The sequence below is a fragment of the Neurospora tetrasperma genome, assembly GCF_000213175.1.
Source record: "Neurospora tetrasperma FGSC 2508 unplaced genomic scaffold NEUTE1scaffold_1, whole genome shotgun sequence".
Taxonomy (NCBI): Eukaryota; Fungi; Ascomycota; class Sordariomycetes; order Sordariales; family Sordariaceae; genus Neurospora; species Neurospora tetrasperma.
This window is the reverse complement of record NW_009799099.1, coordinates 2102313-2115587: the sequence shown is the minus strand read 5'-3', so window position 1 is coordinate 2115587 and position 13275 is coordinate 2102313. Positions and strand designations below refer to the sequence as shown.

General features: G+C 52.3%; 2 protein-coding genes across 2 annotated transcripts; one reads left to right on the top strand and one right to left on the bottom strand.

The window, feature by feature from the left end:
- Window positions 1-1828: 1828 nt before the first annotated feature.
- NEUTE1DRAFT_119791 (uncharacterized protein) lies at window positions 1829-5796 on the top strand (the record flags this gene model as incomplete). Its single annotated transcript, XM_009849582.1, has 2 exons — window positions 1829-4540; window positions 4606-5796. The coding sequence occupies 2 exons, from the start codon at window positions 1829-1831 to the stop codon at window positions 5794-5796; spliced, it is 3903 nt and encodes a 1300-aa protein (XP_009847884.1).
- A 4970-nt stretch (window positions 5797-10766) lies between these two features.
- NEUTE1DRAFT_28541 (uncharacterized protein) lies at window positions 10767-11046 on the bottom strand (the record flags this gene model as incomplete). The annotated part of the gene is made up of 2 exons (XM_009848736.1): window positions 10767-10831; window positions 10890-11046. Coding segments are annotated over 2 exons (222 nt in total), but the record flags the coding sequence as incomplete, so codon positions are not given.
- Between the last annotated feature and the right edge of the window lie 2229 nt (window positions 11047-13275).

Sequence of the window (13275 nt, the reverse complement as noted above, 5' to 3'; positions counted from 1 at the left end):
GACCCGGTGGCCGATGCCTGCCAATGTCCCAACTGCTCTCTACCTACCTACCTACCTACCTAGGTAATGTTTAGCATAGTGGCTGCTTCATGGTGGCTGCCACCTGCCGGCCAGCAGCCGCTTGATGTCACGGCACAGGTTCTTGATGTTCCATGTTGTTCAACGGAATGTTGTCAGGCGGGGCTAAGTACCTCCGGACAGTCGAGACCATCCTGCCCGCTATCCCATCCCAAGTCGTCAAGGCGGAGAACCTCAAGGACATCACACACTTGCGCTGAACTGCATCCAGTCGACACCATCCATGGGAAGGACCATGTCCAGTGCCTTGCGTGCCGTGTGTGTGGTGCGCTTCCAATGAGGTCGGGTCAGGTCCTGCCTACCTGTGAGTGAGAGCGCACCCCCGGCAAGGCGAAACCAGGCTAGTCCGTAGAGAATGGTGTAGCGGCCCGGTAGCACCACACAGCACAGAGGGCAGAAATCCTTGCCAGGTCATTAGCACAGGCCCGCCCCAGGGCAAGCAAGGCAACAAAGCCAATTTTCCACTTTGTCTTCCATCCCATTGTTGCTGAGGTCCCCATTGCTAGTACTGTTCATCTCTCCATCAAACAACTTGAAGCGAACGACGGCCGGCTGCTGTGTCTCGAACACGCTCGACGGCGGCGACGACGACTTCCACCGCGTCCTCGGAATGAGGTAGCCTCGATATCCTTCTCAGCTCCTTGGCCGGACTGAGCCCTTTGACGAAAGAGAGACAGAGAGAGAGATAGAGAGAAAGAAAGAGAGACAGTCTCGCTGATCTGGGCAATGGTAGAGCCCTCTCGCGCCGTCCTCCCACCCACACCCGCATTGGCTGTCGACGACTTGGACCTAGGCTCGACGTCGAATCGACGACTCGAACTGCAAAGGACAGGATTCCTCAACAGCAGTGGAGAGAACTGAAGCGAACGCACCAACCATCTGAATCCCAAAAGAGTGGAACAAACACCATTATCACCACCGTCCACCGCACCACGACAAAGCGCCATAATCTCCCGTACCGCCCTTCACGCCTACACGCACGCTGCTGCTGCACGCCGCACGCCGCACGCCGGCCAAGAAAAGGTACTAAAACTCTGAAGCAGACAGACCGCCTCGCGATCCTGTCGCCGGTCTCGCCTTGCCTTGCCTTGTCCCCCCGTCAGCACTCAGCACTCAGCCCTTTCCTAGCACGAGCAAGAGGCTCCGTCCCGTTCCCTGTTGTGGTCGCGGTTGCCGTATGCCGTATACCGCGGCCCTGTCGTCCTGACGTCTCCGCGCATTGAGGCCCGCCTCGCGCTGCGTGACTCCATAACCACCGGCCACACGGCTCCATTCCCTCCATGAACAATAGGGAGCGGCACGTCCCCGCTGGCCCCAGAGGGGAAACCCAGTCACCCACCAGGTTGTTCCCGTTCTTGTCCTCATCTTCCCAAGTGCTACTCTCTTTTGCATCGCGCCCAGTGGTGGCTCCCGCCGCAAGTTCCTTCCGTGTTTTTGATCCAGACCAGCTAACATTGGCTCATCTTTTCTGCACAGGCGCAAGGAAAACTCCAGTCCCTTCAAAATTAACGCTTTCCGTCGACCTAGCGAGGATCCTCCGATGCTGAGCGCCTCCTCGTCCAACAACCATTCATTGTTCTCCTTTGGCAGCCGGAATGGTAACGAAGACGGATCATCGACAAACACAGCATTCGAATTCTTGCCCTCGGTGAGCTTCGACGATCTTCAGAGCAGCCTCGAGTCGGCCTCAACCGTTTCAAAGCTGGCCCACTACTCAACACCACCTGGTCAAAATTCTTCACCCGAAAGCATGGGGAGCCATTCCGACATCTCCATCAATGCCACCGGCGCGAGAGTCGCGGTCCAGCAGCCGGCCCCGACGCGGACCGCCAGAAGCGGGTCAATTTTGAGAAGACCTAGTATAACCAATGGCACAAGTAGACAGACAGGCTTAGGAACAACAGCATCCAACACTTCGGGTGTTACGACTCCTACCGCTCCGGCCGCCATCCGCACCCGTCGTCCGAACCATTACCCCCCAGTTTCAAGTACGAACAATACGATGAAAGCTCCCAGGCGGTCGGCTGGATCTGACGTGCTCGGTAACTCGGATGCGGAGGCACGAAGACGAAGGCCAAGTGCCGCCTCACTCGGTGAGCGAAATGGAACAGAGCCGGTACGCACGTCAGTGTCCGTAGACGGAGGGCCCCGTCCCATGCCCGAGTCAACGCGAACTTCCAAGGCGAGATCTGTGCAACCACCGCCCCGGGGCAGCGATGGTGCTACACTAGCCCACGACTTGAGCGCCCTTAGCTTGGGTTCCGGTAGCTCACCTGTGACATTTCCACGCTCCCCGAAGACTGCGGTCAAGGCGCCAGTTCCATCCTCGACCAAGAGGATATCTGTTATGCCTGGTGTTCCTCATACTTCACATGCAACAGGCTTAGGCGCCAGGACGGTCAGCCCGACGGATACGAAATTGATGAAGCGGATGTCCCATAACCAACCCTCCCAAGCGCCAGCTCCAGTGCCAACAGCTCCGATGCCATTAGCTACATCACGTCCTTCGTCTCGTTCTCCATCCATGTTGCCACGCAAGATCCCAACGCCAGCTTCCTCTCGGACTACCCCGGACGTGAGCATCAGAAAATCCTACAGCTCGGGTCTTTCGGCTGCGTCAGCAAATAGCTATAATACCGTACGATCATCGACTGGCTCTATGCAACCGCGTGTCCCGCAAAGCGGCAACACTAGGCTACCTGCTCCCAAGGGTGTGCCTCCGCAGAATACGGCGAACGGCGAGGAAGAGGAAGAGGTCCCCCCAGTTCCAGCAATACCAAAGCTGTACGACTCGCCCGGGGAACTGTCGTTTTTGGACAAGCGCAAGTCCAATAGAGCATTTGATACGAGTAGCATCAATAGCACTTCTACAGGGAGCGTATCTGGGGCACAGCTGACTGACCCACCGCCTGCTAAGCTGCAACGCAAACCGAGCCAACGAAAGTCCGTACACACTTCGACTGTGGACAAGAAGTCCTCTTCCGCAAACTCAAAGAAAAACCTGCAGCCTCTTCGTCTGCCCCCTCTTGCTTTAGGACCGTTGAGCACTACAACTGCTGCCAAAATTGCGGCGCTTCAGGAGCAGAATGCATCAGACAGGAGTCTTTCTCCTTCTCCTGGCAGGCAGATTGCAAAGACGCCGTCGACGCCCATGACCGCGTCAAGAAGCGCCTACTTCACCACAACGCGAAATGAGGATAAGCCTACAGTGCAGCATCTCAGGAGTACAAGCACAATTAATCGAGGAAAGGGCGGTAGTATGGACTCCTACAGCTCAAACGAGTCAATGGGGGGAGTGGTGTCGAATGTGATGCCACAGTCAGGAATGTCGCCATATATTTTGTCTTCTGCGGTAAAGGGGGGGAATCAGGAGTCGACATACTCCAATCGACCAAAAACAGGGGATCCCGATGCATCTGTTCCAACCCAGAAACCCTCTGGACCGCGAGCCCCGAAGCCTGCTGCCGCAAAGTCATCAACCGCGAAATCACCACCACCTCCCACTGACCCGGAAGAGCCACCAACTCCATCGTCAATTGGCACCTCTATCAGACGGAAATTGAGTCTATCATGGAAACGAAGTGCATCCAAGAACGGCAACAATCGGCCTGAAAAGATGGATTCAAACAGTGTCAGGCATGATTCTATGCCACCCCCAAGGATCCCGATATCGGCGACATTGGGTAGCATGCCTTTAACCACGAAAGCCCCAAGCCCGACGCCTTCATCAAAATCGAATGGAACCGGGACATACTTGGAGTCTAGGAGACGGAAGAGCTCAGCCTCGAGCCTCAATGCCATTGTTGCAGGGGACCGTCATCGTGGCGAGGCGGCGGCAGGCAAGAAGGAATCTAGTCTAGACACGGTGGCAGAGCGATCGATTCATACGTATAGCTCGGCGCAAAAGATTCTCAAGCCGAAGAGTTCAGGTGCGACTCTGAGCCAACCCCGTGACGTCTGGACGGCCGATCTCGACAAGGATGATATGGTGGCCGAGGAAGAGATGAAGAAACTCGGGTCGCGGCGTAAGGAAACGGAAATGGCGGCTCGGACGCTGGATGCCTTGCGCAAGCGTGCTACTGCCAAGGAACGCGTTGGTCCTCAGGAAGCCCTTAGGATTGCCGTTCTAAACATTTACGAACGCGGCGAAATTGTGGATTATAAGGACGTCTACTTTTGCGGTACTCAGAATGCGGCCAAGGTGGTTGGTAACGTTCAATCAGACCTTCCCAACTTTGGGTACGATGATGAGCGAGGAGACTACTCGATTATTATCGGCGATCATCTTGCCTACAGATATGAAATCATTGATGTTCTTGGAAAGGGTAGCTTCGGGCAGGTTGTTCGATGCATCGATCATAAGACTGGCGTCCTTGTGGCCGTCAAAATTATCCGAAACAAGAAGCGGTTCCACCAGCAGGCTCTTGTGGAAGTCAATATCCTGCAGAAGCTTCGCGAATGGGTAAGTTTCATGTTGAAGGTTCATCCTAACCTTACTTCTTTGTTCGCTAACAAGTAAACTTCCAGGATCCCAAGAATAAGCACAGCATGGTCAATTTCACCCACAGCTTCTATTTCCGTGGGCATCTCTGCATTTCCACCGAGCTACTTGATATGAATCTTTACGAGTTCATCAAGTCCAACGCTTTCCGGGGCTTCTCACTCAAGTTGATTCGGCGGTTCACTAAACAAATGCTCAGCTCACTGCTTCTGCTCAAGCAGCACAAGGTTATTCATTGCGACTTGAAGCCAGAAAACATCCTTCTGCGACACCCTCTACACTCGGAGATTAAGGTCATTGATTTTGGTTCCAGCTGTTTCGAAAACGAGAAGGTTTATACTTACATTCAGTCACGCTTCTACCGGTCCCCTGAGGTTATCCTGGGTATGACCTATGGCCTTCCCATTGATATGTGGTCGCTAGGCTGCATTCTGGCGGAACTCTTCACTGGAGTTCCCATTTTCCCTGGTGAGAACGAGCAGGAACAGCTGGCATGCATCATGGAAGTATTCGGGCCTCCGGAGAAGCACCTCATTGAAAAGTCAACACGCAAGAAACTCTTCTTCGATAGCTCTGGCAAGCCGCGTCTTACCGTCTCCTCGAAGGGTCGCCGCCGCCGCCCCTCTTCCAAGACTTTGCAGCAGGTTCTCAAGTGCGATGATCAACCATTCTTGGATTTCATTGCTCGATGCCTCAGGTGGGATCCGGATAGAAGAATGAAGCCCGAAGAAGCCGTACGACATGAGTTCATCACCGGACAGAAGACTCCGCCCTCATCTTCGATGCCAGTGCCACGCCTTGCATCGACGCGGGAATCATCCCCAAGCAAGCGTGTACAGAATCTGAACGGAGGACCTCGCCCGCTGCCGGAGCCGCCGGCCGCCGCTGTCACTACCAGAACCTCACTGCGGTCAGGAGTCGTCAGTTCTGGTATGCCTCAGGGTCCTTTGAAACCCACTCTTGCTAGTGGTATGTTGCCTTCCTCCCGTAAGGTCTCTGGCATGACGGCTTCGGCTAGTGGGGCAACGTCTGGCGTGAAAAGAGCAAGTGGAGGTACAACTGGCTCAACAGCTGGCGGTTTCAACTCCGGAAATGTTGGTTCCAATGGGAGCAGTCTACCGCGAGCGGCGATTCGTACCACGAGTGCCCGGCAGCAACAGCAACAAGATCTCGCAGCCGCAGGGGCCACAGCAGCCATGATGAGCCGCAGGGCCTAGGAGGAACGATGGGCTAGAAGGGTTCGACTGGGTATAGGAAGGACATGGGCGCCGGAAATGGCGAATGTTGTGATGAAGCGAGAAGTGTTGGGTGCTTATCAAAAAGTCTCATACGGGTAAGAGAGGGGTGACGGTCACGGTGTGGGAATTTTTATAGTTTTCGGGTAGGGGATGCTAAGTGTCGAACGATACGGTACGAACGAACAAACGAACGAACGGACGAAAGCGAGCATGGCGTCGAACCTGATTTCTTTCTTTTTCGATTTTTTTCTTTTTTTTTTCAAATGAGTTGTCAACCTCTTTTTCGAAAGGTGCAGTCATTGTTTTTCTTCTCGTTTGCTTCTTTCTCCTGTGCATCGTGCATCATCATCATCATCGTTTGTCATCATTGTCATCATCGTCAACGTCATCATCATCATAGTACGGTTGGTGTCTGCATGGGGATAAAAAGTAAAGACGTGTGTCCATCATATCATTCGTTTTACGTGTGTATAACTTACTTCACCCTCTCTTCACGGCGTTACAATTGTGGTCCTGTATTGGAGGTGTGGTTCAGAAAGAAGGTATAGAGGTGTCTATAAATTTTTGGGTGATAACGGGGGCTTGTTGGGAATGTGATGACTGAACGGTGGATATATCGAAGCGGCTCTAGCTCCGCGGGGAAAAGAAAGAGATGAGAAACTGGTGCAGTGATGACGAGGTCCAGAAGAAGAGATAATCACAAGTCATCAATCATTCCATATCTCATCCTTCCTCAAATTGGTTCGCAATATTCACATTTGCTCGGTGTTCACTTTAACACTCGCCATTCAAGCATGACCACCTTTTTCTTTCACCTTTCCATACACGCATGTAACATGGGCATGCAGGTAATAGAGTATGTGTGTATCGAAAGTTACATTCGCCTTGGTGTGTCACTGCCTGTGTGTTATTCCCAGTCAAAACATTTCGCTATTGTTGATATAGACACATATACTATAGTCGTCCTCGCTGTCGTCATGGCCACCTCGATCCATCTCATCACAACGAACCTTTGACTGTCTCTCTTCAAAAACAAGCCCTGGACCATGCTGCAGGGAAGAGTCAAACTCAACCACCCTCCCTCAGAGGAATATAGACAGACATAGGTGTTCAGGGTGCCAATCCAATCAACAACGTTGAAGCATTTGTGCTAAAGTGAAGTGGCTTAGCAGCCGAGGTGGTCTCGTCTCAGCCACTGCTTTGCCGGCCGGACAATCCGGTAGAAAGTAATAATGATTCTGAAAATGACGGCAAGCAACCAGGTGAACATCGTGACAGTGTTGCCCAATAGTGGTGGTGGCGTGGACGGTGGTATGGCTACCATACCTACACACGCATGCATGTCTGCACATCCATACGTAGGTAGATTGTATGTATCTTTTCCCTTTGGATGGTCTGGTCTGCGGCGGCATGCAGACTCACAAAGAACTTGAGGTACATATTTTACTTGACATACGTACACGACAGAGATTGACGCCACAGGCCCACAGACTACCTTCCTCTAGGTAGGTAAGGAGATGAGATGGGAAGGTAAAGAGAAAGGGCACGATTGCGGCACTGTGACGGCTAACGCAGTGGGCACTTGATAAAGGACCGATATGGTAGGTTATATTAGGCCTGGAGACATAGAGTAAGTATTACTGGTTAAAGCGGATCGGCCCGTTAGTCCTCGAGGAAACGCCGTTCGTCTGAGTAGAGTCTGTAATTCTGGTCCCCTTGGGGATGCATGGAGTTGGTTAGACGTAGATATAAGAGGATTGTGAGTTGATGGCTGAGATGGGTATTTAGTCACGCCTATGTCAAATAAGAGAAGACTGACTCCGTTCGGTGTTCCCAGTGCATACATACGTTTCATTTCTCCGATATTCTCATAGCATCGAACAGGCATTTTGCAAGCCTTTACCGGACTAGATCAGCCAGTGAGTAACTCTCGTTCAGTACAATCTTTTCTAATATAGTGAATGGTGCCTCACTCTTCGCTTCTCCTCCTTCACTCTCTCTAGGCCGTATGTGTGCCCAAATACGTTTTCAGATTGCTTATTCAAGCGTATACCACAGATACGCAACAATAATGTTTGATGATGCCTAGGTCTAGACGAAAGTCGTAGTTTATGCAGACTTTGTCTGCTTACTTGCACCCAGGCCTTAGGGACATACGACGGCCTGTGATTTCACTCTGAGTAAGTCAAATAGGCACTTGTTCCTCAAAACAGCCTCACAACCACTAGACGATCCTGGAAATTGGGGACCGAAAAGGACGGGTGCCGAGCGCTGAGATCGAGTCAACATTTCGGGGAGTGAGTAAGAGCCAAGAATCTCTTAGGTAGAAATCCATCATGCGTAGTATGTGGAAGTTGATGTGTGAGGTGAGGTTTGCGCGGTATGACAATGCCATCAATCGATCATACCATGTAGGGCCTTCGATATAAACTGTCAAGGTTCGAGTCGATCGCAGGGCTACAATGCTTGTCTTTGGTTCTTTTTCCCGAGGGCGTCAGCCTTTGAGGACTTCCATCCCAACACCTGGCCAGGAATGAAGAAAGGTACATAGGGGTATGAGGGGGGATGAATTACCTGGAGATGACCAGCGAGCGTTCAGCTTCAGGCACCGTCATCAACAACCGGCGCGTATGCTGGAGTGACTGTCCGGCGGCAGTGGTGATAATGGTGATTTTGGGTGTTACTCGGCACAGAGAGTATCGAAGGGTGCTGGATAATTCAGCAGTTGTTTTTTACAGAGAAAGGAAGATAGACTTCATGTTGGAGGTCCGTCGTCCATCCCGTTGGAGCCAGGTTCGCAGGTAAAGTGGGGCTCTCCGCCGCATGTGGGGCCCATCCTTCCGGTTCGGGCTCCCGGAGGATAACATGGAGCTTCCGCTTCTGCCTGGAGGAAGCCGGATGGGGGCCGGAACTGGACTGGGGGTGTCTTGAAGTTTAATCTTGTGTCCGTGTCGGTGCCATCCGTAGTGCCCCACCATTCGTCGCTCAGTAGTGTACACTAGAGATAGCGGACAAGGAATAGGATCCAGCCCTTTCGATGACGGCCAATGGTCGACCGACCGTTCACCTTCGTGCCAACGATGGACGATCAACGGCATCTCCGTACTGACCCGGATTCTCCTCCAGGGTATTAGATATCGATTCAACAGTTTATTCGTCTTGAACCCGGAATTAGGGGCTGTGACCTCAAGACTTGGGAGAAAATGATGTCGGGACCGTGATCCGCAAGATATCTTGACAACTGATTGGTGGCATCTTATCAGCTGTTTGAGGCGGTGCTTGGACGAATGTGGTTATCCATCTCTGCTCTCAGTGGTTTTAAAATCTCACGGTCAGTCACCGATCACTTGCGAACTCTCTCGGGACCTTTTGACGTCTTTGGACTGTTGATAGAAATCGGATGGGTTGGGCGGGAATCAAAGCGATTGGTTGTCTAGCGAGACATTGTTTGCAAATCCCCACTTGTACATCACAGGTTCTTGGCGCTAGGGTTGTTGGGGACAGAAGCCAGGGGCATCTGTTCCTCTGTCATTTGTCTCAAAGATGAGAAACTCACACTAGACATGCATCGTGGTCTGCGACATCCTTGATGCACGTCACAAGGCTGAAAAGAGGGAGGGTTGCCTCAGGCTTGGGACGGCCTATGTGGTGATACCTTCACCATGTAAGGCCAAAGACAGGGGGCGGGAATCTGTTCACGGACTTGACCTAGGTCCTTCTGTTGATGCCCGCAAATGCAGGACAATCCGCATAATGTCAGATGGTGGCCCTTCCTGATATTCGTTGACTGAGCAGTTGTATGTATAGCCGTAGGGCTGGTGTTATGCAGGAACAGGAAGGTGAATCGCTGCTGCGGCTTGGGCCGTGCAGAATGCAGTCTGCAGCAGTTCATGCCATTGTCACGAGCCAGGCACGGTACCGGGTCACCGGTTTCGATTCTTAGTCGACGGAGAGATGCCTCGTAAAGGGTGCCTTATGGTCACGAGTTTCACATTCGGAAGCCACCGGGATCGACTCGGTGTGGAATCCGGGCAACAACAGTTGGAGCCTATGTATATGCGCCCGGTGAGACGGTGACCAATGGCGGGCGGCTCCGTTACGGTTGAAATCGTGGAAATCGACGGGAAGAGAGACGATAGGGAAGTCGATGAAATCATGTGGAAGGGACCTGCATAGATCTTTCTGACACACATGTTTCCTACGATGATCTTATTTGGGCAAAACGATAGAGGAAATTAGCCCGTGTGTGATTTGGAATTCCAAAAGTGGTAGAGGCGGTTGGTTAATCTCTGTTGAAGTCCATGTTAGCGGGCCAAGCTGTTCTGGGGTCGTCTTGGGACATGTTAGGCAAGCTGCACTAACAGAAGCTACAACCACTAATTTATACGAAATCTTGACAGCCACGCGCTTTGTGGGAAGCGAGTCCACGCTCATCTATGTTACGTCGAATCGCGGGATCGAGAGGCCACGGCAAGCGCTATGATTTCATACGGGTCCTTTTTACTGTGGCTTCGTTCGCCCGTGTCATACCGGTAACTAGTCTGGGAGGGTTAGGTGTGTGTTTTACCACTATCGGCCACTGATGATGCACCGCATCAGAAGGGACAAGCATTGGCCAGTTATTGGGCGAGATACGGTTTCTCCTTGGCTGCCTGCAGGTCATGACAGAAAAAAGTCTACGCCATATTGTGAGGTCCTTCTAGAACTCTGGTGCTATGATCAGGATCCTGCCTATGGGAAAAGGCTCAGCGTTGAACCCGGTTCACGGGAAGCCAAGTCAACCTTGCTATTGCGGATGAAGGGCTCGACATGTTTCAGAGTTCGTCCTAGATGCAGTCATACCGACCTGGAGCGAAGATCATGACTCCCCGTAGGTAAGCGCCGGAGGTTGTAGGGCAAGGAGTGAAGACTGGTCAGGACGGATCCATCATGTATACTATTGCGGATTCCTTAGGTTCATGGGTGTAATTCAGGATCCTGGAGGAAGTGTGGGTGAACGCTATTTCGCGGTGATCTGGGGAAGGTGTTTTCAACGTCTTGATGTCGTTAAACGATTGGTTGGTGCGACGTACCGTACCCAATGATGCGGTTGAGATGGCCCGTTGAGTTGGCCCGATCCCACGCCGGGGCGCCGGGCGGTGGCCAATGCTCCCGGACCCATGCCGGGCCTGCCCTACCGATGGTTGGCCGCCGTCTGGCGTCAGCATAGAGGCCGCCGTGGTGGTACTGGTAGCGCTCCCCATGTCGTTCCTGATTACTGCATCCGCTAAATCGGGACCTGTCAGACTGTAAGTGTAGTGTCTGATTAAGCACTTGTCGTCTTGAAAGTGCCGAGGCTTCAACTGTTACAGTACCAAACATGACGTTTCAGCGCCAGATACCCATCTTTACTATCGCCAAAGTTCATATGCGACCGTGATGGCCGTTTCCCCAGCTCTTGGCGCTTGTTTCAAGAGACAAGCCCGTTTTTATGGCCGTGTACATAGGTAGACTTTCACTTTTCTCCGAGATCCGCAGGGGATCAAGATGTGGTTGCCCCAGTGTCACCACTCAATGCGACCTTCACCACATGTGTGGGCGAGGACCCCACCACGCTTCCTGTCTTCCGGTCCCCGGTTGCATTGTAGTCTCTGATACCAAAGATCGTGTGTGTAACCCATCAGTCTATCTGGCTGTAACGGGGAATTTTCCTATGACTGGTGGTGCAAAATAGTCTGCTCGAGCAAGTCAGCGTTGCGGGCGGCTCTTAGAGCTAGTATGAGCACCGCTGTGAAAGCTTGCAAAATGAGCACCGTTTCTCGGCTTGTTTTGAGCTCTATTTGAGATCAGTGCGTACTACCGCCGTGCTCGGTCCATGTATGTCCCGTTACCTTAACGTCAATCACAAGGTAACTTGCTCTTCAGGCAGGCAAATTAACCTCTCCACGTTGACTCCAATGACCGCCGGAGGGTACCTTGGAGCGGCTAATGATCGTTATGAGCCAGTCAAAAGATTCCCATCTAAACAAAGATGGCATTCCCCAGCATGCCTCCCACCCTTTACCCTTGGAAGAGGACTCTAAATAATCCGGCCGGGCAAATACCCAAGGAGCATCCAGTGGATGTTTTGAACACCTTACCTTAGTATAGAGTCATCAAGAGCGTTTCAGACCTTGGAACCATTCCGTGCCGTCCAAATAATACGGCGTCTTCTTGCTAGTAACACTCGGAGCCTTGGACCTCGGGGCATTCTGGCATGGCACCGGAGTTACCTTCAAGATCGGGAATAGAGTATACCAAGAAACGGTCGTGCTCTTTCTGCACAACCTACCGGTCGTTGTCCGACCGAGGTATCGAAGTCTGACTACCAGACTTCTATCGCAGCCGCGTTCCTGCGTCTGTTTCTCGCAAAGAATCGTCTTTCTGGGGCCCTGGATTACAGGGTCAAATGTCAGCCTCAGCCCACTGTTAACTGGGCCAGGGACCCTCCTTCTCGTGCCGTTTCTCTGGCTCACTGTCGTGATGACACGATGTCTACCGATTACCGAGATCTGGGCGCAAAATGACCAAACAGAACGGGTAAACCTTTGAACGCGACGCTGGGGTTGACGTCAACGTAAGCCTGGAGTGCCAGTCCATTCTCGTGGTGCGAATCCGGAAGTGACAGCGGCGGTAAAATTGGGTAAGATTTACCTGCGCTAGAGGTGAGAATACTAACAAGACGCAGCAGATCGAGGTATCATAGGCGGTAATCCGCAAACCAAGCTATATAAGTGGTGGGTTTTGGTGGTTGTGACCTCTGACCTGACCTCAGGCTTCCGTACGATATGTACCTACCTACCTACCTTGTGGAAGAAATGTTAGTCATACCGGCTCGGTGATATAGACAAGAGTTTCCTGAATTTCGGCGATAATGCTCAATTGAGCCGTATGTTGCTTCGGTCCTCTACGGTACAAATGTCTTTGTGAGTACCTGGACCGTTTGGATGTATGTTTGGATGTGTCCTTCCCTTCATGCCGTCGCAGGTTCGCAAAACCCAAAAGTGCAAGTCGGTCGGGAGGACACCGTACAGTAACCGCTCCACGAGCACCCAAAGATGGAAGGAAGGCCGGGCCCCCACAACGGCATGCTAGTGTACCTCTAGTGTATCATGATAGACCCGTTGTTAGTAGTGCAACTAACCGTTAAAAGGTTACCTATGAAAAGCTTAGCTTTTAGGCACCTGTGATCGTACACTAGGGTCGGGTGAAGCCACCGTTTCCCTGGCCAGTCGAAGGAAGAGGCTACAGGTGCGATTTAGGTTCCAGCCTCAGAGGCAGGCCTTTTCTTGGAACGGCCTGGACGTGTTGCTGCAGTGCCCTGTGGTCTTTTTTTGGGCGACAGTCCCTTGATAACACTGGCTGTGGAGGTATGTGTGTAGAACCCTGCCTTACAGGGCACCTTTACTAGGTTGCTGTCCCCTGTCCGCTCCTTGTTAC